This window comes from Malaya genurostris, chromosome 3, assembly GCF_030247185.1.
Source record: "Malaya genurostris strain Urasoe2022 chromosome 3, Malgen_1.1, whole genome shotgun sequence".
NCBI classification, from domain to species: domain Eukaryota; kingdom Metazoa; phylum Arthropoda; class Insecta; order Diptera; family Culicidae; genus Malaya; species Malaya genurostris.
Window position 1 is genome coordinate 286764816 of NC_080572.1, and position 27617 is coordinate 286792432.

General features: G+C 38.7%; 1 protein-coding gene across 1 annotated transcript in view; it reads left to right on the forward strand.

Moving 5' to 3' along the window:
• The window catches only part of LOC131434376 (uncharacterized), a 108563-nt gene that overhangs the window by 46587 nt on the left and 34359 nt on the right, over nucleotides 1–27617 (forward strand). Inside the window, exons 16-25 of the mRNA XM_058601044.1 lie at nucleotides 16621–16776; nucleotides 16844–17029; nucleotides 17086–17217; nucleotides 17285–17714; nucleotides 17774–18332; nucleotides 18400–18592; nucleotides 18651–18800; nucleotides 18858–19019; nucleotides 19085–19303; nucleotides 19366–19558. Of these exons, the coding sequence (XP_058457027.1) occupies nucleotides 16621–16776; nucleotides 16844–17029; nucleotides 17086–17217; nucleotides 17285–17714; nucleotides 17774–18332; nucleotides 18400–18592; nucleotides 18651–18800; nucleotides 18858–19019; nucleotides 19085–19303; nucleotides 19366–19558 (2380 nt within the window). The remainder of the gene's footprint in view (nucleotides 1–16620; nucleotides 16777–16843; nucleotides 17030–17085; nucleotides 17218–17284; nucleotides 17715–17773; nucleotides 18333–18399; nucleotides 18593–18650; nucleotides 18801–18857; nucleotides 19020–19084; nucleotides 19304–19365; nucleotides 19559–27617) is intronic.

Consider the following 27617-nt stretch of genomic DNA (forward strand, 5'->3'; position numbering starts at 1 on the left):
AGGGACCCAGACTAACGATATTGAATAAGACCGTCCAGATAAAGTTCTCAAATGTTCCCGTATTTTCCCCAGGAAATATGGGGGATACTTTCCTGGCTTCATTGCCCGAAGAGCTTCTATTGAGCTTAGACTGTCCGTGACAATGAAGTAATGGTCTTTGGGCAAGGTTTCAATGATCTCAAGAGTGTACTGAATGGCAGCTAGTTCTGCGACGTAAACTGAAGCTGGATCACTGAGTTTGTAAGAAGCGGTGATGTTTTGATTGAAGATGCCGAAGCCTGTGGACTCGTTGATGTATGATCCGTCAGTGTAGAATATCTTTTCACAGTTGACTGTTCTGAATTTGTTATAAAAAATATTGGGGGCCACTTGAGGGCGTACGTGATCCGGAATTCCACGAATCTCTTCTCTCATGGATGTGTCGAAAAATACAGTGGAATCAGAAGTATCCAAGAATAGGACACGGTTGGGCACAAACGAAGAAGGGTTAATATTCTGAGCCATGTAATCAAAATACAAGGACATAAAACGGGTCTGAGAATTGAGCTCGACAAGCCTTTCGAAGTTTTCAATCACCTTCGGATTCAAGATTTCGCATCGGATTAGCAATCGATATGAGAGATCCCAGAATCGGTTTTTCAACGGTAAGACGCCCGCCAACACTTCGAGACTCATCGTATGAGTTGACTGCATGCAACCTAAGGAAATACGCAAGCAACGATACTGGATTCTTTCCAGCTTGATGAAATGAGTGTTCGCCGCGGATCGGAAGCAAAAGCATCCATATTCCATAACGGACAATATCGTTGTTTGGTACAACCTGATCAGGTCTCCTGGATGGGCACCCCACCACGATCCGGTTATCGTACGAAGAAAGTTGATTCTCCGTTGGCATTTTTGTTTCAGATATCTAATGTGACATCCCCAGGTGCCTTTGGAGTCGAACCAGACCCCGAGATATTTAAATGTGAAGACCTGAGCTATGGTTTCACCCCCTAGTTGAAGCTGTAATTGTGCTGGTTCTCGCTTCCTTGAAAATACAACTAGCTCAGTTTTCTCCGTAGAAAACTCGATACCCATTTGAAGAGCCCATGTCGACAAGTTGTCGAGGGTATCTTGTAATGGTCCTTGGAGATCGGCAGCTTTGGGTCCTATAATAGACACAACGCTGTCGTCGGCAAGTTGTCTTAGCGTGCAAGATGTGTTGATACATTCATCAATATTGCTTACGTAAAAATTGTATAAAAGGGGGCTTAAACATGAGCCCTGAGGAAGACCCATGTAACTGAATCGTATTGTCGACAAATCACCATGCGCGAAATACATGTGTTTCTCGGACAATAGATTATACAAAAAGTTATTCAAAATTGGTGAAAGACCATGCTGATGCAACTTCTCAGATAGGATGTTTATGGAAACTGAGTCAAAGGCCCCCTTGATGTCGAGGAAAACTGACGCCATTTGTTCTTTACGAGCAAATGCCATTTGAATTTCTGTTGAGAGCAACGCAAGACAATCGTTCGTTCCTTTGCCCCTGCGGAAACCAAATTGTGTATCTGAAAGCAAGCCATTAGTCTCCACCCAATTGTCAAGACGAAAGAGAATCATTTTTTCGAACAATTTCCGGATGCAGGAAAGCATAGCAATCGGCCGATACGAATTGTGATCGGAGGCTGGTTTTCCTGGTTTTTGGATGGCGATCACTCGCACTTGTCTCCAGTCGTGTGGGACAATATTACCCGTAAGAAACTTGTTAAATAAATTCAACAAGCGCCTTTTCGCAGGGTCAGGGAGATTTTTCAACAAGTTGAATTTAATTCTGTCTAGCCCCGGGGCTTTATTGTTACACGACAAGAGTGCGAGTGAGAACTCTACCATCGAAAACGGTGTTTCGTTTGTATTTGATGTCGCGGCGCGGGTGGTCTTCTGTTCCGGAACAGAGTCTGGGCATACTTTTTTAGCGAAATCGAATATCCAGCGGTTGGAATATTCCTCGCTTTCATTCGTGGCGTTTTGGTTGCGCATTCGTCGGGCTGTGTTCCAAAGAGTGCTCATCGATGTTTCTTTTGATAATCCTTCAACAAACCGTCGCCAATAACCAAGTTTCTTTGCTTTGACTAAGTTCTTCATTTGCTTGTCTAACGCCGCGTAATTCCGATAATTATCGGGTGTTCCATTTTTTCTGAACTTTTTGAACGCTAAAGATCTTTCCGCGTTCAGTGATGAGCACTCTTTGTCCCACCACAGGTTAGGAGGACGGATGTTGGTTTTCGCGCCAGGTACACGTTTCGTCTGAGCTTGAGTCGCGGTGTCGAGAATCAAGCCAGCCAACAACGTGTACTCTTCCTCCGGAGGAAGTTCTTGTGTTGATTCTAGTTTCTCAGATATCGAATTTGCGTAGTATTTCCAATCAATATTTCGTGTGAGGTCATACGAAACATTGATTGTCTCCGATGGTCTTAATCCGTAGGTGATTGAAATTACGATAGGTAGATGGTCGCTACCGTGGGGATCGGGGATCACCTTCCACGTGCAATCCAACCGTAGCGAGGTCGAGCATAAGGATAAATCCAGCGCGCTTGGTCTTGCTGGTGGTGCGGGAATCCGTGTCATTTCTCCGGTATTCAAAATAGTCATATTGAAGTTATCGCAAAGATCATAGATCGCGGTTGATCTGTTGTCATCATGAAGACAACCCCATCCCGCACCGTGAGAGTTAAAGTCTCCTAAAACTAACGTCGGTGCGGGAAGAAGTTGCATGATACTGCTGAGCCAGTGGTACCCAACTGAGGCTCTAGGGGGAATGTAGATGGAAGCAATGCAAAGGTCCTTGCCTTTCATTGTGACATGACATGCGACAACTTCAATACCTGGTATCGATGGGAGGTTAATTCGATAGAAGGAGTAGCACTTTTTGATCCCCAAAAGTACTCCTCCGTAGGGATCGTCTCGATCCAGGCGAATAATGTTAAAATCGTGGAAGTTCAGGGAAACATCAGAAGTTAGGCAAGTTTCGCACAATGCAAATGCGTCACATTTCAGATTATTCACAAGAATTTTAAAAGAATCTATTTTTGGGATGATACTTCTACAATTCCACTGTAAAACAGTGATTGAATCCGTGACCTCGGTGGATGAGTTAGCCATCGAAGGATACGATCGCTGAAAGAAGGGGCCATTTTGCAGTCAACTGCTTCAAAAAAGTTCTAACTGTAGGTATCAAAGCCATAAACAGGCTTTTAAGGGGATCAGAGATATTGAAGGTGGTAAAAATCCAGTCCACAACATCAGAGAATTTTATGAGCCCAGCACCCAGCTGATTCTCTGTTGGGTTTTCAGGGGCACTTGGGGATTTTGGTGTCCCGGGAAGTGGTGGGAATTCCTTCTCAGAATTGAGTTTTCCGAAACCAGGAACTTTTTGCTTCGGAGCTTTTTCTCCACTACTCCTAAATATAAATGTTGGAGGCCCATCGGAAGACATCTTCGAACCCTTACTTGGGAGCTTATGAGAGGATTTGTTTACTCTTTTTCTAAAGCTATGAGGGACCGCCGAAGATGTACCTTCCAATGGGTCGTCAAACTCGCTCTCGTCAGTTGACAAGCAGGTATAGATGTTCGTTGATTGTTTAGGGGGTGTGGCAGTCTTGAGCATGTCAGCAAAGGAACGCTTGGAGTGTTCCTTCAGGGAACGCTTCATGTTATCCTTGCGCATTTTGTACGCAGGACATGCCATTAGGTCATGCGGACCCTCCTTACAGTAAAGACACTTTTCAGTGCGTTTACCGCAAGAGCCATCCGCATGAGACCCCCCACAGTTAGCACAACGGAGCTTATTGCAGCAATGGGATGTTGTGTGTCCCAGTTGCTTGCAGTTGGTGCAGTTCATTAAACGCGGAACAAAAAGACGAACAGGGAGGCGCACTCGGTCCAGGAGGACGTAGTTAGGTAAAGCCGAGCCAGCGAAGGTCACCCGATACGAGTCTGATTGGGGATATGATTTGGTACCATCCCCCGCGATCGACACTGAATGCAATCGCTTGCAATCCAGTATCTTTACGGTCTTAAGTAAGGGGTTTTTAAAGCAACCCATCCCGTACTTAAGAACGTCTTCGCATGTCAAACTGGCATCGGTGACCACGCCGTCAATCTCGACTTCACGAGCGGGGATGTACACACGATATTCCCGCGTAAAGAGCTCGCATTGAACGATCTCGTTAGCCTGTTTTGCACTGGTTAACGAGACCCTAAGCTTGTCTGGGCGCACCTTGTCGATACTCTTAACGGTAGAGTATCGCTTTGACAGTTCTCTCGATAATTGAAGAGTGTTCAATTTTTTTCCATTTAATTTGGGCCGGAAATAAACCGTATACGGTCCGGCCGGGAGTGCAAGTCCGTCGGGATAATTTTTAACGCGGGGTTTGTTGCTATTAGCAGTTGTATCCATTTCATTATCTGGTGGATCAGGATTATGTTTCTCAATGTTTATCATGACACGGAATTGTATCCGTGCGGGTAAGAGATCTGGGGTACTATCAGGTAATTTAAACGACAGATAAAATAGGAAAAGAGAATATTACTTATCTTAAACAATAGCCACCAATGCCTGGCCTTGGTTAATCGGTGTGCTCCGTAGCAAAGCTCGGCCGCTGGGGCCACGCGTTGATTGAATTGTAACTGTGCCCGTGTGCAAAAAAACCTCTAGGAGGAAAAAAGCACACAGCACCGGGTCACGGCACCACTCCAAACGTTCGATCACTAGTTAAAGTCTACAGACTTGCACTAGCACTTGAAATCGCCTAACGGTATTGTTTCTATTGTTTCGTGTTTGTCTGGTACACTGCTCACAGTAACAAAAGATTAATCTTTGATTGACCTTGAAGCGGATTAGCACGGCTATATACACACTTGCTCTACCACGAATTAGCATCCGAACGGTACGACGGTCGCGTTAGGAATGAGAAACGAGTGATGAACTGAATGCTGGTCGTTCGGGCCGTCAGCAAACATTGTATGTATGTCAGAGAGTGAAGTTTACTTCAGTGGAAAGATCGTCAATGTGTTCCACATTCAGTTTCAATTGAATTGAATGAAGTTTTACTGCACTGGCCCCGACCCGGAAGGATTCTTATGGCGTTTTTCATTGAAAAACACTAGTGGCGTGGATTGCACTTTCGAAGAGAAATGCAATGAAACAACGTCAGAATATTGTATTTCTGCTCGAAAGTGCAAAACCAGAGCAATCAACGCCACCAGTGTTTTTCAATGAAAATTGGAATTAGTATCAGTAAGATCGTAGTACTGTGATTCAGTAGACCTCAATGTTTGATTTTTCTAGATAAAATCAATCAACCATGCGTTTCCATTGAAGCTCTATTAGAAGGAAACTCATGGTGCTTAGTTCTAGTAGCTTTGCACCACACATTTCCTTCTAATAGAACTGTGATTGAAACGTATGGAGAAATGTTAATATTTTTAAAGAAAAAACTTAGAATTGTGGTTTTTCCATATAAAAGAAAAAATAAACCGAAGCACTTCAATGTGTCCAAATATTAATATTAAGTGAAAATGAGCTGTACCCTTTTCTGAACCATATATTTTATTTCATTTGAGAAAAACTGCAATTTTTTGCTTAAACGGTAGTACACTGTCGAATGTGTTGTAAATATGTCGCATATGTAAATAACAAACGACACACCAACATCTCACCTTAACCTTTCATTCAACTTCCAAACCAAAATCTCTTATGAAGTTTGGCAAAACTAGACGAAACTAGTTCGACGACAGACAATCAGTGTCCTACCGTTTTCCTTCTGCATCGTTTACGTTTAATTTTGCGCAAATTTAATGTTCAATTCTTCATACTTTGCTTTGGAACTATTTCAATGACATTTTCTAACATTCTTAGATTATTACTACAAAAAAACGCGGCTAACTTCAAATCTAATATCTATTTAATGCAAGAGCCTGCAAATTTTATCCATGTTTTGTATGTATTTCGATTTACTTTACCACAATACACCACAAACTAGACTCGACGAGGTTTTATTCAAACTCTTTTCATTGATTTTTATGAAAAATTTTCGAGTATTCGATCAGAAAACGCTACCTCCTAGAAGTGAGAGTTTGAGTCTGTCGTCAAGCAGTACATTGCGAGATCTGTTATCAATAAATTACCATGGACATAAATACAAAACAGTAAATAAAACTCTAAACAACCTAAAACATCAGATGCATTTACACAAAACATCAATCATGACATTCGATAATAATTTATAGCATCCTTGGCATGTACTTGTTCGGAGGTAAGTTTTGTAAGTTTGTCGATGAACATGGACAAGAAAGGGAATGCACTTGTCCAGAAATTGTGTCCAAACATCCTCTGTGTGAGTGTGACCGAAAGCACTTCAACAATATTCTATGGGCAACGGTTACGGTGTTTCAAGTAAGTAAATTTGACCATAATCTCAACGTTTTTTTTCTCAAACTGTCGTTGTTAACTAATGATTCCGATTCCCGATGATTTCTGTAACTCGTTTCGTATCCTGTCACATTTGATGTTGCTGCAAGCTGCATCGTGAAACTATGTTCTACTTTATCGCATGTTTGGAAACATATGAACAAAAAAAAACTTATTTGCGATATAAATTTTCTTCAATATATTCAATTTTATTGAGGGGGTTGAAAGATCGCAAATGTTCCGGAACATGTACGAGTATTGCAACGTAGTATTACGAGAATGCTTAATGTACGACTTACATTGAACTGCCAACTTCTTCAGTCTAAGAACCCTTATATATCACTGATTCTACAGTATCTGAATAATCTTTCGATCATTTGTTATTTAAATCAGGCAGCATAATCCCAGCACCATTTAAATCATAGTACTTTTTCACTTAATATGTAAACATAATAATATTTTTACTGAACAGTGTACAAACACAGTCCCAAAAACTGCACCTAGACCACAAATATTTATCTTATTAGGATTCGTAATATTCGTTTTCGCCATGAATCATAAGAAAAAAAAACATGGCATCAATTGAATTCAAGTGTTTTGGAATTAATTATACCAACTTAAATTTATTTGACACGATAATTTTGATTCCTGTCAAATAAAAATATAGTACGAACTAATTTCTACAAGATATCAATTGTACGATATCCACGAACAACAATCCTAAATGAAATCATTTAAATGAATCATTTAAAGTAGCGCTAGCTACAATTTTTTCTCATCGCCCTAGCCGGAAGATCTCCGTAACGGGACTAGTCATAATCGGACAACGAAGCGTCTGAGGAATATGTGACGAAAGGGGAAGGAATTCAACAGATTTTACAAAGAATCGACAACGTGAAAGAACGAGCCGATAGTAGCCGTCGCGACAGTTTTGGGTTACTGTAATAATTACTAATTTTACTACCAATAGATCCGAAATGTTTCAACTTGAACGTGTATTGAAACAACATTGAAGTGTTTCAATAGTACATTACTGAAAAACCTGTCTGAATTGACCCATGTCATTATCAGCCAATCAGAACGCGTTCCGAAGAAGATAACAAAATATCTACTGCTGTACAACTGCATCGATATAAAAGATAATCATTTCACTTTTCGCATCATTTTCTGGGCAAAGCTTATCGAAGCGAGACCCGATCGACACATCGTTTCTAAACTATTTCTTGTTAGAAAATTTTGACGTTTTAACTATTAACGAAACAAAAAATATATCAGAACTTGCTACGGAAACAGCTTTTTGTTCTAATATTGTTAGGGTTTGATGATCGGTGACATACGGGAGAGTAACATCGTAGACCTCACGCTTTTGAAATGAAGCGAGCGCCGAACAGCCAATTGGATTCCAAAGGAGATGAAACAATCCACCTACTTAAATTATAGCAGTATCTCACAGAGATGTCCATCTCCTCTATGTGCGCAAAAGCAACTATAATTTCTCCCCTCGCACTGACAACATCAACGAGTGCTCTTCTCTTTTACACATATACACCACTGTTGTATAAAGTGAGCACGCATCATGAGAGCGCGTGTTTACATTCTTTCACCTCTAGCACTGGATCACACCAAATTGCTAGAGCAGAGCTCCAAAATTCTCTGGAGTGGATGCAGATATGGTTCACGCATATTCAGCAAAAACGCAACTTAGCGTTGAAAATTAGTTTTTCCTTGCTGCGAAACAGATTTTCATAGAAAAGCCAGCACTACCTTCTGTAAATTTAAAAATTTAATCCCAGAACTGTTCGCTCACCAGTGGTCACTTGGGTATATTTAGGCAAGAGCGCGTGAGAGCGATTTATGTGAAGAGAATGTGTTTCACTCGCACCATCTCTTTTACCCACAAGCACACACTCAAAGTCTGTCTATTCGACACTGAGAAGAAGTGCACTTTCCTTTTTGTGCGGATTTCGTTAGCTGGATGCCACTTACGCAATGAAGGACACTTACGCAATGGTGTATCACTCTAGTGAAATGCCCTCATTGGTATCTCATGCACGGACAACAGGTCAGCTTGGAAATAGATGACGTAGGTCAGCGGCATCTATCGGAACTCGAATTCAACTTTTATTATAAAGAACTATAATAATTCTAGTAACGAAGAAGGGGAGTGCTTGCACCCAATCACACAATCGATCAACTAACTGATATTCGGAAGTGTGAAAAAAGCGTACCAATTTTATCCGTATTCTTGGCATCCAGCTATGTCTCTGACATTACCCACCCAACTTTTTTTTATTATTATTTTTAGTCCTACTTTGAGGTATCGATTCTTTTAAGAATCGGGTATTTTTGGTATCGATATCACATCAGATATCACTGTTAGTATCGATACTTGTGGTCTCGATACTTACAGTATCGCAACAGATTAAAGTAATTTCCCATTACAACGGAACATTTTTTTTTGTTTCAATTAAAACTTTCTAAACCTAAGTGCGAAGTTGGGAACCAAACCCAGGTGGGTTGCGTAAAAGGCATCGACTAACCCATCACGCTATACCCGTCCCCAATGCAACATTTTTTTCTTTGGCTTCGACGAAGCGCCAGGCTCGTGCATGGATTGGTATGACGTGGACTAGTCGTCCCACAAGTGCACTGAAAGATAGTGCAATGAGAGAAAACCATCAACAAAACACTCACATAAAAACCATACTCTCAGAGGATTCAATCATTTCATTTTTCACACTCATTGCACTCTCTCTCTCTCTCAGTGCACCTATGGGACGACGCGAGATTGTCGAGAACGAATTTCAACGACGGGAAGTCCACGTCATACCAATACATGCGCGAGCCCGGCGCTTCCGTAATGACAAAAGGAAATGTTTCCATTTCTTCGCGTTTCGCCTTCGGCTCATCGGTGCTTAAAGCAGTTCAAATTGAACTGTCATCTCGCGTCTCGAAGATCAATTTAAACCGCTAGCTTAGCACTGATGATCCGAAGGCGAAACGCGAAGAAATAGAAACAAAATATGTACTTCTGCACAAACCAACAAAACCCCTAAATGTTCAATAGGAATTGGCTTTTAGTGTAGTATCCGAGTATCGGCATCAGGAAGGGGCTGGAGATCACTAGGAGATTGATAGTACCTATTATATTTCTCCGGACAGTGCCAGCCTAGATATTGTTGTGGAATCCTACGGAAAAAAAACTCAACCAAGAATAAATCCACTGCGTTCCTGCCTCCATGTCGTAAAAGGCGACAATTACAGGAGTGTCTTTTTCCCATCAATAATCAGTTTTTTTCAACATTTTACATCTGATTACTCTAGTTTACTAAATTATCTCTTCATTCAACCTCATTCAACTTCTCAATTTCCGGCTAGCTTCCGAGAAAAGTTTTATTTGGTATTTTATCTTCCATGTTATTGCTTGTCTTTCAAGATTATAAATTGAATGATAAAGTTATTAGATAAATAAATAGTAAAAAATACTTTTTTGTTTGATAAATTATAATTTTCTCACGGTAGCCGGCTGCCCAGATAAACCAATTTAACAAATTAATAATTTTAATCTATTTATATAAAATGCAGAGATCATTCTTTGTAATCGCATCAAGTAAGAACGGATGGACGGATTTACATGAATCTTTTTTTTTTTTTTTGTTTGATTAGTTTCTACCCCCACCGGGTTCGTACATAAAAAAAAATTAGGAAAAGTGGGAAAAATCCATAAAGTTGTTTTTGTATGGACAATGGAATTTTCCGTTGAAAAAGTCGCCTATGCTTGCTAGATCATTGATAGATGTTTGGAGCATAAAGTGCTTAAGAAATATTTCCGAATGTCAGAAGCCTGTTTCAACTCACTGTTGAGGAAAATTCATCCGTATCTTAAACAGCATGACACTACATTCCGATTTGCAGTGACTCCCCGGGAGAGGCTGGCAGTTTGTTTAAAATATTTTCATTGATTTGTTAAGAAGATTTTTTTTGTAAATGTCAAAAAAAATCCAACCAAAAATTGTATGTATAACGATCATTGAGATGGCTTATAGTTTGTGTTCGTCTCATGATTTCAGAGTTTTAGCAACAGGAGACACGCAAAAAAAACCATAGCATTTAGTAACAGACTTGGAGCTGTCTACCAGATTATTCACGAGATATGTCGTGTAATTACCGAAAAATTAACGACGACGCAATGCCGAAACCAACAGAAGATATGTGAGGGAAGATTTTTGTGGAATTTCCCTCTGTGTCTTGGAGCCTTGGATGGACAGCATGTGACAATTCAAGTGTATTTGAGTCAACGCATGCTTTGACCGTGCTTTGGACGTGTGTCGATACAGACACGGGTACGACCAGAGCTGCTAAATGTCACTATTAACTAGCAACTTTGAACGACGAAGATTGGAAAGGTTATGTCACTGGACTCCTGCCAACCAGGCTCTACCAATCATCATATATTGAAAATCTGAGAGCCGATCTGTCAGAACTTAAATTCTCCTGATATTACACTCAACAAAACACTCATTGATTGCCGATGCGATTGATATTAACTTCATTTCTCCTGTCACTGCTTTATTACGATGTGACTAAATAATAATCAAGCAGCATAAACATTGAATTAATTAGTTCACACAATCCAGCAGAAATCCGGAACGTCATCGTCCGTCAACGGCAAGCTCCATCAACATTTCTCCGAAAGAATATTTGACGGACTGGGATTATCGCACACATGCACGATTCATATGATTACCGTATTGAGCTGACGTTTGTTATGTATGTATTCGGTGTCAAGATCCTACTCTTAAACAAAATATACCACATATAAGTAATTAAACTTATCAGTAGATTTGCAAAGTACGTTACGTTGTTGTGTGGGAACTGATTGTTTTGATGTTTCCTCTTTCTAGTTAATTTTGAAAGTTATTTATTCGATTAAAAGGTAGGAAAACAACAGATCGATTGGCTTCAAAAGCTCCCAGCTTTTGTATTAGTGGAATAAAATTGTGCGAAACTAAGTTCTTCAAATTCTGCGTGTAAGAAAATGACATGACGGACACGGATAGGAAACCGGATCGTGTGAATCAGAATGACGGTGACGGAAAAAGCCGGACCGTTTGAATCGTTCTTACTTTTACTTGGTTATAGAACTATCGAGTATCTCATTTGACAGACACTTTGACCCAGCGATGCCAACCCTACGGATTTATCCGTAGATCTACGGATATCTGTCTTTTCTACGGATCTACGGATAGATCATTAAAAATCTACGGATTTACAATAATCCTGCAAAAACTTCAGTTTTTTTTTATTATTTCTCTAGATATCTGCGGAAAATAATTGAGTATTGTCACATCGTTGTTACAGATTTGTTTTCTGCATGTCTAATTGATAAACAGCTATCGTCACCGATTACTCTTTTCTGGAAGTCTGTCTTTTATGGAAGTCTGTCTTTGTCATTTAGAATTCCAAACTGCCAATTCTATATAAATTTTCATATATTATTTACTAATTTTCATTCTAAACATTTTAGACACATTAAATCTACGGATTTGACATCAGGGAAAAGTGGCATCTCTGCTTTGACCGTACCTATTACAGTTGATGATGATTTTAGTCAGTCTGTCAAGGTCATTTGACATGACTGACAATTTGCAGCTCTGAGTACGACACGGTCTAGTGAAAATATTCACGTGGAGCTGCATTAAACAAATTTGAAGCGTAACCCGGACGGGATCCGGTCCAGTCCCGTTCCGGATACGTCACGGCCTAGTGTGAATAGCGCTTAACGAGTTGCATAAGTATTTGGCAGACGAAGAGATGAATACAAGATCGTTGAAAAAATTGTTTGGCGCGCAACGAGTTGTTTTGTGTGATGAGTTCACATACATACTTCATTCATGTGGTTCTTTATTTCGAGCCAAGTGCTTAATTGGGTATTAAAATTATTGCTTACTAATATCGTTTTCGCTTGAGAACACTGAAACTTACCCAGGGTAGTTTCATCAAACACTTTTAACGAAAATGTGTTGGTTTCGCACTTTGCAACAGGGCTCTGAGCAAACTTGATATATAAACCAGGCTCGAAACTGACTTGATTTTCAGTTCAACAATGTTAAAACTAAGTTCGAAACTAGTTTCAAGCAAACGGTTTGACAGCAGTTTGGGTGGAAGCTGGGTTAGGTTTAGAATCGAATGGAAACGACATAAATGACTGGCGGAATGTAAATGACTGTTGTAGAAATACCGATGTTGGCAGGAGAAAAATGTTCCGATATCGTTCACCAGTTGATGGATTGTGTGTAATGGCGTCAGTCGAATAATATTGGCTATTGTGAGTTTAACAAATCAGAAATTTTTTGAATTAATCAATGAAAAGATTGTGATGTACAAGGTAAAACTAAGCTAAGGTAAAACTAAGAGATTTGGATTGAGACTGCCATTTTATATTTCATCTTCTGTGAAGAATGTTCAAATTGGTAAGATCAATACCAAATTAAAATTTAAGCGTGGTCCCTCCAAGCAACCAAATTTCCACAGTACCTGAAAAATGTCTACTTCATTAGAGCTCTAAAGTACGCGTGGCACTTTTTGGCAACTTGAACGTACAGAAAAGTTCTTAGGAAACTTCCTCGCTGCTTAAAAGCTATACAAGGAACTGCTGCAAAGTTTGTTCTGGGTGAACATTCACGTATGAGAAATTCCTTAAAAACGGTCTGTTCAGAATTCTTTGTATGCTTCTTAATATATCCTATCCTACTCTACCGAATGAACATCTCTAGAGAAGAAACTCTAACAACAACATATTGTAAAGTTTATCAATACAAAACTCTGATTAGTGAGATATTTATCGATTACCAAGAATCACATCTGGAAGAGAAAACGTCAATTATGTCGAAGCCACTAGAGAGGGATCTCTGTTCAGTTCATTAACTGGGATGGGATGACAATCTGTGCATTTGCTCAATTTATGCTTAACAGAAGTATTTCACATCATCACATAAATTTTTGATGATATTTCTATTTGGGCTACAGCGAATGTAGCTCGAATTCCGTTGATTGTAGGTTAAGTAATCAGAAAATTAATGGAAAGAAATGTTAACCACTTAACCGTTTGACAATTCTGCTGTCCGAAAACATAAATTTGAACAAATATTTTTTGGGTTAGACGAAGTTCGACAGGACGGCTAGTTAAAGACTGTCCCAGAAAGTATGGACGCACTTTGATTTCGCTGTAAATAATTTACAAGTGTTAGATATTCAAATTGTATTCGATATACTGATAATATTAGACTACAACAACAGAATATTATTCTCAACATTTGCTACTTAGCTATTGTAGACTAGCTGGCGCACCTTCTTGCGAACGTTCCTCATTAAATTCCGTACAGACTTCTTGGCGACAAGTTTTGACACTTTTTTCCAATCTTTTTCGAACTGTTGAATGGTTCCGACTGCCGAGACATGTTTCCTAAGATGTGCCTTCGTTAATGCCCAAAACTCCTCAATTGGTTGAAGTTGTTGGCATTTGGTGGATTCATGTATTTTGGGACGAAAGTGACATTTTTGGTAGTATACCATTCTATCTGACCAGAAGACAACAGGATCCTTGTGGCTTCGAATCATGGGTAGAAGTCGTTTCTGTAAACATTCCTTGATGTATATTTCGCTGTTCATTGAAGCAGTGGTGATGAAGGATTTCGAAATCTTCCCGCAGCTACAAACTGCTTGCCAGACCATAGCTTTCTTACCAATTTTGTCGACTTCAATCGATGTCTCGGACTGGTTTAACACTTGCCCTTCTCGCACCGTATAATATTGTGGTCCCGGCAAGGATTTGTAATCGAGTTTCACGTAGGTTTCGTCGTCCATGATTATTTCCAGCAAGAATCGTATTGTACAGCATTCGAACCCTCGGCCTGATCGATGCTTCTTGTTTCGGACTACGTTTTGGTTGTTTCTGCTTTTTATAGGTTCGAAAATTCAAACGTTCTTTAGCACGAAGAACATTTGACTTCGAAGTACCCACTTTTTTGGCCACAATCCGAATCGAAACCTCCGTCTTCTACTCGAACGCCTTCACTATACGTTTATCCAACTAGAGTTTAGCAGGATCTTTTTTTCGACCCGTGTTCGGTTTATCCTCAAAGGTGTTATCCTCACCGAACTTCCTGATTTCGCACGGCTTTTTCACTTACTCCTTTCATTTTTGCTATCTTTCTCAGTGACAGTCCGCGTTCAGTGCACAAACTAACGAAACAAACTAATGAAAACGAATAAACAACTGCACAAGTGGTTAGAGAAGAGTGTAAACAACAGGACGCAGTCATAAAAATTGACAGACTCTGAACCATTGCGAAATGGCAGCGGTTTTTGGTTGCGTCCATACTTTCTGGAACAGTCTTTATTGATAGAAAAGCATTCTGAATACATTCCATGTTTATAATGTCGATGGTAACCAAGTTTCAACTAGTTTACTTGAAAATAAGTTATTTTCATGTTCTGGAAAATAAGCTATTTCAGTATGGCATGACAACGTAACGACAACTTAAGAATAAGCCGACTTAGCAACTAGTATAAACTGCGCATTCTGAGTCACGCAAATGATTAGATGTTAGTAACAATCACTCAAATTTCTGGTTGCAGACTAGGCATAAATTAGCCAGAGTAACAAAATTTGTTACTTGGGTACTCAGCGGCAGTGTTAGGAAAACCATGATCACAAAAAATTCATTTCACAATCACTCGTGAAAAAATCAGTTTGAGAGATTTTCTGAAAAAAATCTTTTCCGATATTTTCATTCATGAATTTCATATTTCTGTCACATTCCAAATTGTGATTATAGCGACGAAAGGCTGTTTCAATTTCAGCTGGCTGACTACACTGCACAATTTAGATTAAACCCGATAAAACGTTATTTAGCATGAATTTGATTCATAGAAGTAACAGGAGCGCATCATTGTCAGCAAGTCTCGAACACACAGTAGGCGCAGTAGGAGGTCTGCACTCCTGTTACATCTGCGTCCGTCATTCAAGCTAAATGCATTTTTTTCTTGAATATCATCGAGCTGAATGTTCGCTAGTGAACTTTTCACAACTGATTTTTTGCCATACGAAATCAGTTTCAGTGAGAATCGCGTTGTCGAAAAATCAGTACTGATTGATGATTTTTTTGTCTAAAATCACTTGTGAACAATTTTAATTTTTTCCCAACATAATTTCGCAACACCGAACAGAAGTCACTGTTCCAATATCGTTATCAGAAAATCAGAAAATTTTTATATATTACGATTTGCTGAAAATTCGGCAATAATGAAACAAACTTCTCGGGCTGCACAATGTATTGAACCATGGTTTGCCGTGATTTCTCAGGGTCTTTTTCTGTCGAGATCTAAATAATTTTTCAAGACTGTAGATGTCATTTTTTCCAGTTTTGTAGACAGATCAGGCGCGTATACAGACCCCCTTCCCGCGAAACTCAAAAAATTATTAGGGTAGACAGGGGCTAGATCGGGCTCGTGGTTAAACCGGACAGCCTAAATATCTCATAAACCTGCTATTATTTCGATTTATGAATTGACTTTGTTAACGCGCTTGGAGATGATGCGGTAGAGATGACTTGGGGAAAATCCCCGTTTTAATGGATGTTTTTTTCAATTGCCAAAAAGTGTCCGATTTAACCCCGGTCTCCCCTATATGATGGAAACACCTCCTGAAATTTTTTTTCTGGGTGCGTGCCTGAGATAGATCGTATTGTATTAGTAGATTGAAAATTTTTATTTATGTCACACTATCTAAGCGTAGTCGAAATCCTGCTACGGTAGCTGACGTCAATCAGCTGAGACTTGGACAAAAGTTTTCAGGTGTAAATTAGGATGAATGATACTTCAAGTAGAAAAATTGCAGCCCAATTCGAAACCCAGAAGCTGAACTAGTACAATTTCATTCTTCTTACACTAACCTCCTTTGTCTGTTCGTTCGACTTGAGAATGTGTTGACATTCAATTGTCCTTTACAATGTCTTGCGATGAATGCTTAGTTCTTCCATTTGATAATACTTGCATGGACTGGAATCTTTCTATGCTGCTGTTTAACGTTACTTCTTGTTGTCGTGATCGCTCCGAACGTTTCGAATGTTGAAAATAATGCTGTTTTTTTCACCGTTCAGATCCTTACCCAAGAGGACTGGAACGTCGTTCTGTTCAATGGAATGGAAAAAACAAGCCACTGGGCAGCATTATACTTTGTCACCCTGATGACATTCGGGAACTACGTGCTGTTCAATTTACTGGTAGCCATTTTAGTCGAAGGATTCAGCTCGGAGGTGAGTAATTAGATAACCGATGGACGATGTTACAGTTTTGTTCATTTGATAATGCTTCTTCTTTCAGAGGAACGAGAGACGAGAACGTGAACAACGCGAACTTGTCAAAGCTAAATTGAATGCCGAATCGTTGGCCGCACAAGAACAAAATAGCGATATTTTTGACGATCCTAAAAGCTTCTCCGAGTCAACCACCAGCGACAGCTACAACGAAGCCCGAGGGAAGTGGTTCAGTGCAGAAGAATTGCGAAAGGTTTGTTGACTTTTGTTGATTTTTTGCTGTCATAACCGTTTTATTGAATACGACAGATCAGAGATATTAAATGCAACATTCAGAAACAACGTTTACTACAACCGGATTATGATATAAACTTATCCATACCGAAATTAAACTCAGACAAAGACATCCTAAACTCCGTTGATCCACACGCAACCAAAAAGGTACCATGAAATAAAATATATTAACCTGACCAAAATAAAAACAGTAGGCTTTGGCTTTCTTTCGTAGAAAAAATGCGAACCACTAACACTGTACAACCTGCAGCACATAGACGCTCCCATTATAACGACAACGGCTGCCACCCCACAGGACTCTCCGAATGGAACCCTGGAAGTGGGAAGCGGTTTCCGAGATTGGGAAAACATGCAATCGGAGAGAGGCGAAAGTGCAACACTACTCAAACCACCGCCGGTTCTTGGTTCTCTGAAAGCAATAGATGATCGATCCTTCCTAGAAGGGACACCCGTGTTCAATGAAATTCGAAGAAAGTCTGAAAAATCTCACAACACTCCGAATGAGTACCGACAATCAACCGGCAATCGTGGTCGACAATCAAGCTTGAGTGAGACACAGGAAAAACATGGAATTTCACGAAAATGCAGCTTAAAATTACAAAACAATGCACTGAAAGAGAAGGAAGTCCTGAACAACGGAAGAGGTGACAAGTTTAGGCACTAAGAAATATCGTTAATAATTAGAACGATTGTTTTTTTACAGGACAAACACTATCCAACATTCGAAAAAACAACACTCTACTTCAGAAAACCTACCGCATTCAGAATGACACTCAACGGGATAAACATAGTGTTTCGCGGAGAAACTCCACCAGAAGGTCGTCCTCGGTTCGCATGGGAAGCAATACGGGCAGCATAGCCAGCAACATAAGCGCCACGTCTTACTCCAAATATCCGTACAATGAAAACGATCAGTTCTTTTTCGATCGGAAAAACTCGCTACGATTGAGTGACATCCGAAGTCCGAACAATGCCCGTCGAATGTCGGCGATCGAGCAAACATATCGGAAGCATTCCCGCGTGGCACTGCACAACTTTGAACTGCGAAAGATTCAGGAAGAACTCAGCAAGAACAACAATCAACCGGCAGCCGCACCGGATACGGTTGAACAAGTCCAGAACTCCACCGTGGAGGTTTCACCCGCAAGACAGAAGAAAAAGTCCAAAGGACGGTTGAAGCAGTTCTTCCGTTATGTAACGCCTCATAATTTTGTGGAGGAACGGGATTTGTACACTCTGTACATATTTCCCGGGGACAACCGGTAAGTTGTTGGTCGTGATTACACTGAATCCCAATTGAAGTTCGTGTTTCTTTCTTCGGACGAATAGATTCCGTCAGATGTGTAGCTGGTTCGTGAATCAGAAATGGTTCGATAATGTGATCCTGCTGTTTATTGCACTGAACTGCATAACATTGGCTATGGAAAGACCCAACATACCACCCAACTGTCCGGAGCGATACTTTCTGTCAACGGCGAACTATGTGTTCACGGTGGTGTTTGCAGTCGAAATGTTTATCAAAGTATGATCTCGATAGTAGGTAGGAACGGATCGCGTTTACGAATCTCCTTTTGTTACAGGTTGTAGCCACCGGAATGTTCTACGGACCAGACGCATATTTTACTTCCGGTTGGAACATCATGGACGGTTCACTGGTTATCATCTCGATCATAGATCTACTGATGTCTCTGATTAGTGAATCGAGTCCCAGAATATTCGGCATACTACGGGTAAACTCTCAGAATCCTCAGAGTTAAATTTGATTACCGTTTTCTCGTTGTCTCCAGGTTTTCCGACTTCTACGATCGCTGCGTCCATTGCGGGTTATCAACAGAGCTCCCGGATTGAAACTGGTTGTACAAACGCTGCTGTCATCGCTACGCCCCATCGGAAATATAGTGCTAATATGTTGCACATTTTTCATTATTTTCGGTATCCTAGGAGTTCAGGTACCGTTCGCTAAGTAACAAGTTCGGTGGAAACCAAAAAAAACACACACACTTTTCCATTGCAGCTCTTCAAAGGCACATTTTTCTATTGTGAAGGCGAAAACATCAAAGGCGTGCGGACTAAAGACGAATGCAAACGGATCGACGGTAATGTGTGGATAAATCGAAAATATAATTTCGATGATCTTGGCAAGGCGCTGATGTCCCTGTTCGTACTGTCGTCACGTGACGGCTGGGTCAACATCATGTACACCGGACTGGACGCAGTAGGCGTAGATCAGCAGGTAAGACCATTTCAGAGCTGGAGGTTAGGCTAATGACAAACGTTTTTTTTTTCTTTCCACAGCCAATTGTCAACTATAATGAATGGCGGCTGTTGTACTTTATCGCATTCATCCTTCTTGTGGGATTCTTTGTTTTGAACATGTTCGTTGGAGTTGTGGTGGAGAACTTCCACAGATGCCGCGAGGAACAGGAGAAGGAGGAGAAAATTCGTCGAGCTGCTAAACGAGCTTTGCAGATGGAGAAAAAGAGAAGACGTAAGTAATATTGTTAGATACCACGTATGCATATAAATACTTAAATACTAGGTTCACTAAGCCTTCTGCAAAACTGTCTTGCCGTAAACTGCAGAGCTGTGCTACAAATTGAAGTCCTTGATCTGTGCAATAAACGTGTCGTTTTCCTCACGTTGAATGTTCAAGTTTCCAGTACTTAGCTCACAACACAGTTAAGTATAACTCAAGAAGTTTTCGGCAATTTGAAATTTAACGAGCTGGAGTCCACTAGGGGTAGGGGATAGGTAGTACCTATTATAATCTTCCGGACAGTACCAGCCTAGATGCCGTATGGAATCCGGCGGATTCCAAGGATCAGCCCCATAGGGTTGTTCGAGCCATTGATGTGGAACAAGGCAACCAAAATTTTTAATGATCGACATTTTTAATTAATCGTCACACTTTTGAATCCGCAAATGCACGAGAGTCTGCTTAGTCTTCATTATGAACCAACACCGAACACGCGGACCCAGAATATAGACTCTATTTGTCGTGATTTGCATTTGTTTTATAGACGACGAAATTACATCAATAGCCCAAATATATGCAATTATACAGGGTGATTTTTTAAGAGCTTGAGAACTTTTTTAAACAATAAAACGCATAAAATTTGCAAAATCTCATCGGTTCTTTATTTTAAACGTTAGATTGGTACATGACATTTACTTTTTGAAGATAATTTCATTTAAATGTTGACCGCGGCTGCGTCTTAGGTGGTCCATTCGGAAAGTCCAATTTTGGCCAACTTTTTCGAGCATTTCGGCCGGAATAGCCCGAATTTCTTCGGAAATGTTGTCTTCCAAAGCTGGAATAGTTACTGGCTTATTTCTGTAGACTTTAGACTTGACGTAGCCCCACAAAAAATAGTCTAAAGGCGTCAAATCGCATGATCTTGGTGGCCAACTTACCGGTCCATTTCTTGAGATGAATTGTTCTCCGAAGTTTTCCCTCAAAATGGCCATAGAATCGCGAGCTGTGTGGCATGTAGCGCCATCTTGTTGAAACCACATGTCAACCAAGTTCAGTTCTTCCTTTTTTGGCAACAAAAAGTTTGTTAGCATCGAACGATAGCGATCGCCATTCACTGTAACGTTGCGTCCAACAGCATCTTTGAAAAAATACGGTCCAATGATTCCACCAGCGTACAAACCACACCAAACAGTGCATTTTTCGGGATGCATGGGCAGTTCTTGAACGGCTTCTGGTTGCTCTTCACTCCAAATGCGGCAATTTTGCTTATTTACGTAGCCATTCAACCAGAAATGAGCCTCATCGCTGAACAAAATTTGTCGATAAAAAAGCGGATTTTCCGAATGGACCACCTAAGACGCAGCCGCGGTCAACATTTAAATGAAATTATCTTCAAAAAGTAAATGTCATGTACCAATCTAACGTTTAAAATAAAGAACCGATGAGATTTTGCAAATTTTATGCGTTTTATTGTTTAAAAAAGTTCTCAAGCTCTTAAAAAATCACCCTGTATTTTTGTACATACTTGCGATACGGATTTCGATATTAAGCTTCTCTTCGCCAAGCTTGTGTTCATTTTTTTTATGCAAGCAGTTATTTTTATAGCGTTTCTCTACCATTACTACCATTGTGCGAATACGGTTGAAGCGATAAAATATTTCTCATTATCAATCGAGTTCATCTTATATAGATAAGAAATTAATCTTATGCACTCAAAATTTACCCTGGGGTAGTTGTCAATTTCTCAGGCGAAACGACATAACATGGGATTTCATCCAATCTTTCATGACACACGATCAGGGCATAGCAATTAAAGCTTCAAATCATTTTATGGCACTTTCTGTCTTGCTGTCTAGTAACAACCTACCTCTAGCAAGCTACGTGTAGGACTGAAACGTTAGCTATAATTTTGCTTATATTTATAGCTTCGCGTGCTTCCAACAGCTTCGCTTTTGATTCGATTCACCAATCAGAGCGCTGCTTTCCCTTTGATATATCGCTTACTCCTTCAAAACCGTCGACTATGGCAGGGAAATCCGGTATGCCGGAGATTTTTTGCAGACAAAATATGACACTGCTAGCTAATAATCAACATTTTAATGATATACAATTAAAAATACATGGCTATGAACATTAAAATCAATACGTAGAAATATTTCCAATCAAATGGTGACATGATATTAATAATTGATACAAAATTGACTGAGCTGTAATTGTTCAAAACCTGACCACATTTCTACGTGTATATTTCTTTTTTTTTTTTTTTTTAACTATTCATTGGAATATGAGTTAAAATTAAATTATTAAGATTTAAATTGGGTGTTCAGCCACAAGTGGTGACTTTTCAGCCCTGTTATATATATATATGATTTGGTTATTACCATGAAGACATTATTTGCTTCCGCAATTCTGAGATTTTTGTGTAGGGAAAATTCTAACCCTACTTGTATTGTGTAATGGGGAAAAGGAACTTATATACTAACTTACTAACTAATACAGAGAGCGAATCGATTCAATTGAAGATTGCATCGATTTTTGTCGGAATTTGTTTATAATATTATTCGACATTACATCTAATGGTTCTATATTTGTGAGTCTGTGTAACTCATTTGTACTAAACCAGGGAGGACGCTTCAAAATCATTTTCAGAATTTTATTCTGAATCCTTTGAAGCGTTTTCTTCCTGGTGGAACAACAACTTGACCAAATTGGTACTGCATAAAGCATGGCTGGTCTGAAAATTTGTTTATAAATTTTGTTTGTTTGTTTTTTAGACAGAGCTTAGAATTTCTGTTTATAAGAGGATATAAACATTTAATATATTTATTACACTTTGCCTGGATTCCTTCAATGTGATCCTTGAAAGTGAGTTTTTTGTCATACGTTAAACCTAAGTATTTAGCTTGATCAGACCATGTCAATTCCAAGCCATTCAATTTAAGAATGTGATTATTGTTTGGTTTAAGAAAAGAAGCTCTTGGCTTGTGAGGAAAGATAATTAATTGCGTTTTTGCTGCATTTGGTTTAATTTTCCATTTTGACAGATAATCACTGAAAATATTTAAACTTCTTTGTAGGCGACTGCAGATCACTCTTAGATTTCTACCTGTGGCTAACAGACTTGTGTCGTCACAGAATAGCGATTTCTGACAACCAACGGGTAGATTTGGAAGATCAGAAGTGAAAATATTATACAAGATTGGAGCTACGCTCGAACCCTGCGGAACACCGGCTCGTACGGGTAGCAATTCAGATTTACAGTTCTGATAGCTAACCTGAAGAGTACGATCAGTTAAATAATTTTGATCAAATAAATAGGAAACTGGAAATCGGACATTTTTGCTATTAAACCTTTGTGCCAAACACTGTCGAATGCTTTTTCTATGTCTAGAAGAGCAACTCCAGTGGATAACCCAGAAGATTTATTTGATTTTAGCATGTTCGTTACTCTGACAAGTTGATGAGTAGTTGAATGTTCATGACGAAATCCAAACTGCTCTGGTAAAAAAATTGAATTCTCATTTATATGAGTCATCATTCTCAACAAGATAATTTTTTCAAAAAGTTTACTGATAGAAGAAAGTAAGCTAATTGGGCGATAACTTGATGTTTCTGCTGGGTTTTTATCGGGTTTTAGGATAGGAATTACTTTAGCGTTTTTCCATCTTTTTGGGAAGTAAGCTAATGAAAAACACTTGTTGAAAATTTTAACCAGGAGTCTCAAGGCAACGTCGGGAAGATTTTTAATAAGAATATTAAAAATTCCATCATTACCAGGAGCCTTCATGTTTTTGAGTTTCCTAATAATTGATTTAATTTCATCAAAATTCGTCTCAATAATGCCATCGTGTGATAACACTTGGGTTGAAATATGATCATATTTCAGTGAGACTTCATTTTCAATAGGACTCACAACGTTTAAATTAAAATTGTGAACACTCTCGAACTGCTGAGCAAGTTTTTGAGCTTTTTCACCATTTGTAAGAAGTATTTGATTTCCTTCCTTGAGAGCAGGAATTGGTTTCTGAGGTTTCTTAAGAACCTTAGAAAGTTTCCAGAAAGGTTTAGAATATGGTTTAATTTGTTCAACTTCTTTAGCGAAATTTTCATTTCGCAAAAGAGTAAATCTATGTTTAATTTCTTTTTGTAAATCCTTTCATAGCAGGATCACGAGAACGTTGATATTGTCGTCGACGAACATTCTTCAACCGAATGAGCAGTTGAAGATTGTCATCGATGATAGGAGAATTTAATTTAGTTTGAGCTTTGGGAACTGAAAGATTTCTAGCTTCGATAATATAATGATTCAAATTGTCAATTGCTGTGTCGATGTCCGCAGAATTTTCTAAAATAGTTTCATGATCCACATGATTTTCAATGTGAGATCTGTAATCCAACCAATTAGCTCTATGATAGTTGAAAATAGAACTAATTGGATTAATTATAGCTTCGTTGGAAAGTCTGAATGTTACAGGAAGATGATCTGAGTCAAAATCAGCATGAGTAATCGGTTCACTACAAATGTGACTTTGATCTGTTAGAACCAGATCAATTGTAGACGGGTTTTTCACGGAAGAGAAACAAGTAGGATTACTGGGATGAAGAACTGTAAAGTAACCAGCTGAGAGTTGATTATGAAGTATTTTACCATTACTGTTATTTTGCCTACAATTCCACTGGACATGCTTAGCATTTAAGTCCCCTATTACGAAAAATTTCGATCGATATCTTGTAAGTTTTTGCAAATCGCCTTTAAAGAAATTTAATTGTTCGCCGGTGCATTGGAATGGCAAATATGCTCCAGCGATGAAATAAATTCCATGAATGGTTTCAACTTCGATTCCCAAGCTTTCAATAACTTTAGTATTGAAAGAAGGTAAAATTCGATGTTTAATTTGCCGTTGGACAAAAATGGCAACTCCACCACCCATTCCAGTAAACCTGTCAAATCGATGAACCACATAATGTGGATTACTTTTCAATTCGACATTTGGTTTAAGAAAAGTTTCTGTCACAATGGCAATATGAATTTTGTGAACTTGAACTTTCATCAAATTCATCTTCACTCGATTTCAAAGATCGAGCATTCCAATTTAAAATATTCAAATAATTATTTAACATCACTGTTAAATTTTAAATTCATTATAATATTATTTGCAAATTTCCATCCGATTTGAAATGCTTCAAAAAGTGATAAAGTTGAATTCATTTGGATGATCATTTGAAAAAGTTGATCTTGTAGGTAGATCATTTTATTTTCAGTTATATCGCCTAAATCGACTTCATTTAAAGAAGCGAATGGCATTGAAGGAATATTTGTAGGTAGACTGCCATTAGAAGAAGATGATTTGGCCGGTCTACCTATTAATAAATTGTTTTCGTTAGAAGAAGAACTGCAAGGCGGTCCTGTGTTTTGATTATTTACATTAGAAGAAATAGGTGATAGATTTCTACCTAATATACCAGCATAACTGACATTAGAAGAAGATGATGACGAGGTCGATCTACCTGTCAATAAATTGTTTTCGTTAGAAGACGAATTGGCAGGCGTACCTGTTTTTTGTTTCGAAGAAATCAGTGCCGAATTAGGCGTGGCATTTGTAACGGTTTTTTGATTTTCAGGTATGTTCTGTAAATTTAAGGTCGTTGATTTGACTTGTTGTCGAAGCGAACGAGCGTTTAAAATTTTTTCCCTGACAGGACATTTCAAATAATTGGATTTATGATTTCCATTGCAATTTGAACATGAAAATTTATCAGTGGTTTCATTCATTGGACAATCGTCTTTCGAATGCGATTTACCACAATTCAAACACCGTATATCCATATGACAATTTTTGGTTCCATGACCGAAGCCTTGGCAACGACGACATTGCGTTAAGTTTGCAATTCGATTATGCCGTTTATAATGTTCCCAATGAATTTTAATGTGGGAAATGAAACGTACTTTTTCTAAAGTTTTCAAATTGTTTACATCACTTCGATTGAAGTGTATTAGGTAAAGTTCATGGGAAATTCCAGAGCGTGGTTTAGAAGTACCATTCGCTCTTTTTTTCATAAGTATTACTTGGGAAGGGGCAAAACCAAGCAATTCTTTTAGTTCATTTTTAATTTCATCAATACTTTGATCATTTGATAATCCTTTCAAGACAGTCTTGAAGGGTCTGTCTGATTTTATATCATATGAATAAAATTTATGAAGTTTCTCGGACAAATATCGAATAAGACGTTCGTAATCTTCCAATCCATCCACCAAGACTCGACATTCTCCTCTTCGTCCGATTTGAAATGAGACTTTTACTTTCGGGAGAAAAGTAGAAAGCTCAGTACGGAATGCTTTGAAGTCGGAAATCATCACCGTCACTGGTGGCATAGATTGATGTTTCTTCCCAGAACGACAAGCGTCCATTTTGGGAATTTTTGAAGAATTTTCTTCTATGTCGCTACAATCGGATTCAGGAAGAATCTCGTAAATATTGTTAGACGACATAGGATCAGCGGAAGGGAAATCCGTCCGTTGTCTTTTATTTTTACATTCAGATTCTATAAGATCGTGAATGTTATTAGAAAAATGTTGAATAACGGATTGTGATTTATTCCGTATTGAATTATTTTTAGCCTTAGGCTTGTTGCCTTTCCGGTTGGACGCAGGCATTTTTGAAATTAATGAAATTTTAAATTAAATTAACTAGGCTAAATTAGTCTTCGATTAGACTCCTAGCTAGCCTTAAAAAAGGCTGATTAATTTCTTAGTCACTCTAATATCACTCTTTGTATCACTTAGTTAGTGATTCAGGTAGCCTTGAAAAAGACTGAAGCCTTGAATCAATGAAACTCTAGGTAGCCAGAAAAAAATTCCAGGAGCCAAGAGCTATACGCGTGCGGTGCGAACGACTGTTCAACACCGACTGATGTGTATATTTCTTGAGTTTCTAGTTTGCACCACTATATAGAAAACAAAAATGTGTTCCACATTAAAACTTCACCAAAAATAGATCCTCTGGGTGCCGTAAAAGGCGACAAATGGAGTTTCTCTTTCCTTTTATCTATCAGATTTTTTCAACTTCCGTAAATCTGATCACTCTATTTTACTAAATTATCCCTTCATTGTCCCTTTATTAAACTTATCCCTTTATTCAACTTATCAATTTCCAGATAGCTTCTGAAAAAAGTTTTACGTGGTATTTTATCTTCTTCTATGTTATTACTTGTCTTTCAAGATTATAAATTGAATGAAAAATTTCAACTATTGCACAGATCCGTTAATATTACAATGTTAATAACAGAGATAGCATACATCGGTATCATTTAGGGGTAAACCTAAGTTTGTGCTTAGGGCACATAACCGTTTTTACTTTTCTTTACGTTTCGTCTTAGACTCGCCAGTGCAGAGCAGTTCAAATTGAACTGCTTAATGGGAACTTAAACAGTTCAACTTGAACCGCTAAGCAGACGTAATGTTAATGCTATTTGCAAAACACTTATTAATTGACACCGAAGTGCCATGTCTTTGCTGACGTGCCGAACGAAAACGTTATTTTCGGCTAATAATGGCCGATTCAGATATGGTCATTTAGGGGTAAACCTAAGTTTGTGCTTAAAGTACATAACCGTTTTTACTTTTCTTTACGTTTCGTCTGCTTAGCGGTTCTAGTTGAACTGTTTAAGTTTGCATTAAGCAGTTCAATTTGAACTGCTCTGCACTGGCGAGTCTAAGACGAAACGTAAAGAAAAGTTTACATCGATCTATTGAATAAATAGCAGGACGTGTTACTTGTTTGTTTGATAAATTAATATTTTTTTCTCGGTAGCCGGCTGCCCAGATCAACCATACCAACCATAAATAATTAGAATAGTAAAAAGGAAATAATAAGCAATCAAGACGCGCATGAAATCTGTGGACCTAGTAATGATTTGATATAATTCATAGTATATATCACAACAATGAATCAACTATTTTGTCTAAATCCTATTCATTCGTTTATTTTGTAGCAGGTAATTTTATTTAGAAAAAAAATAGTTTTCATTCGTTACGCGATAGTATTTAAAATTTTTCTTTCTGTTTCCACAA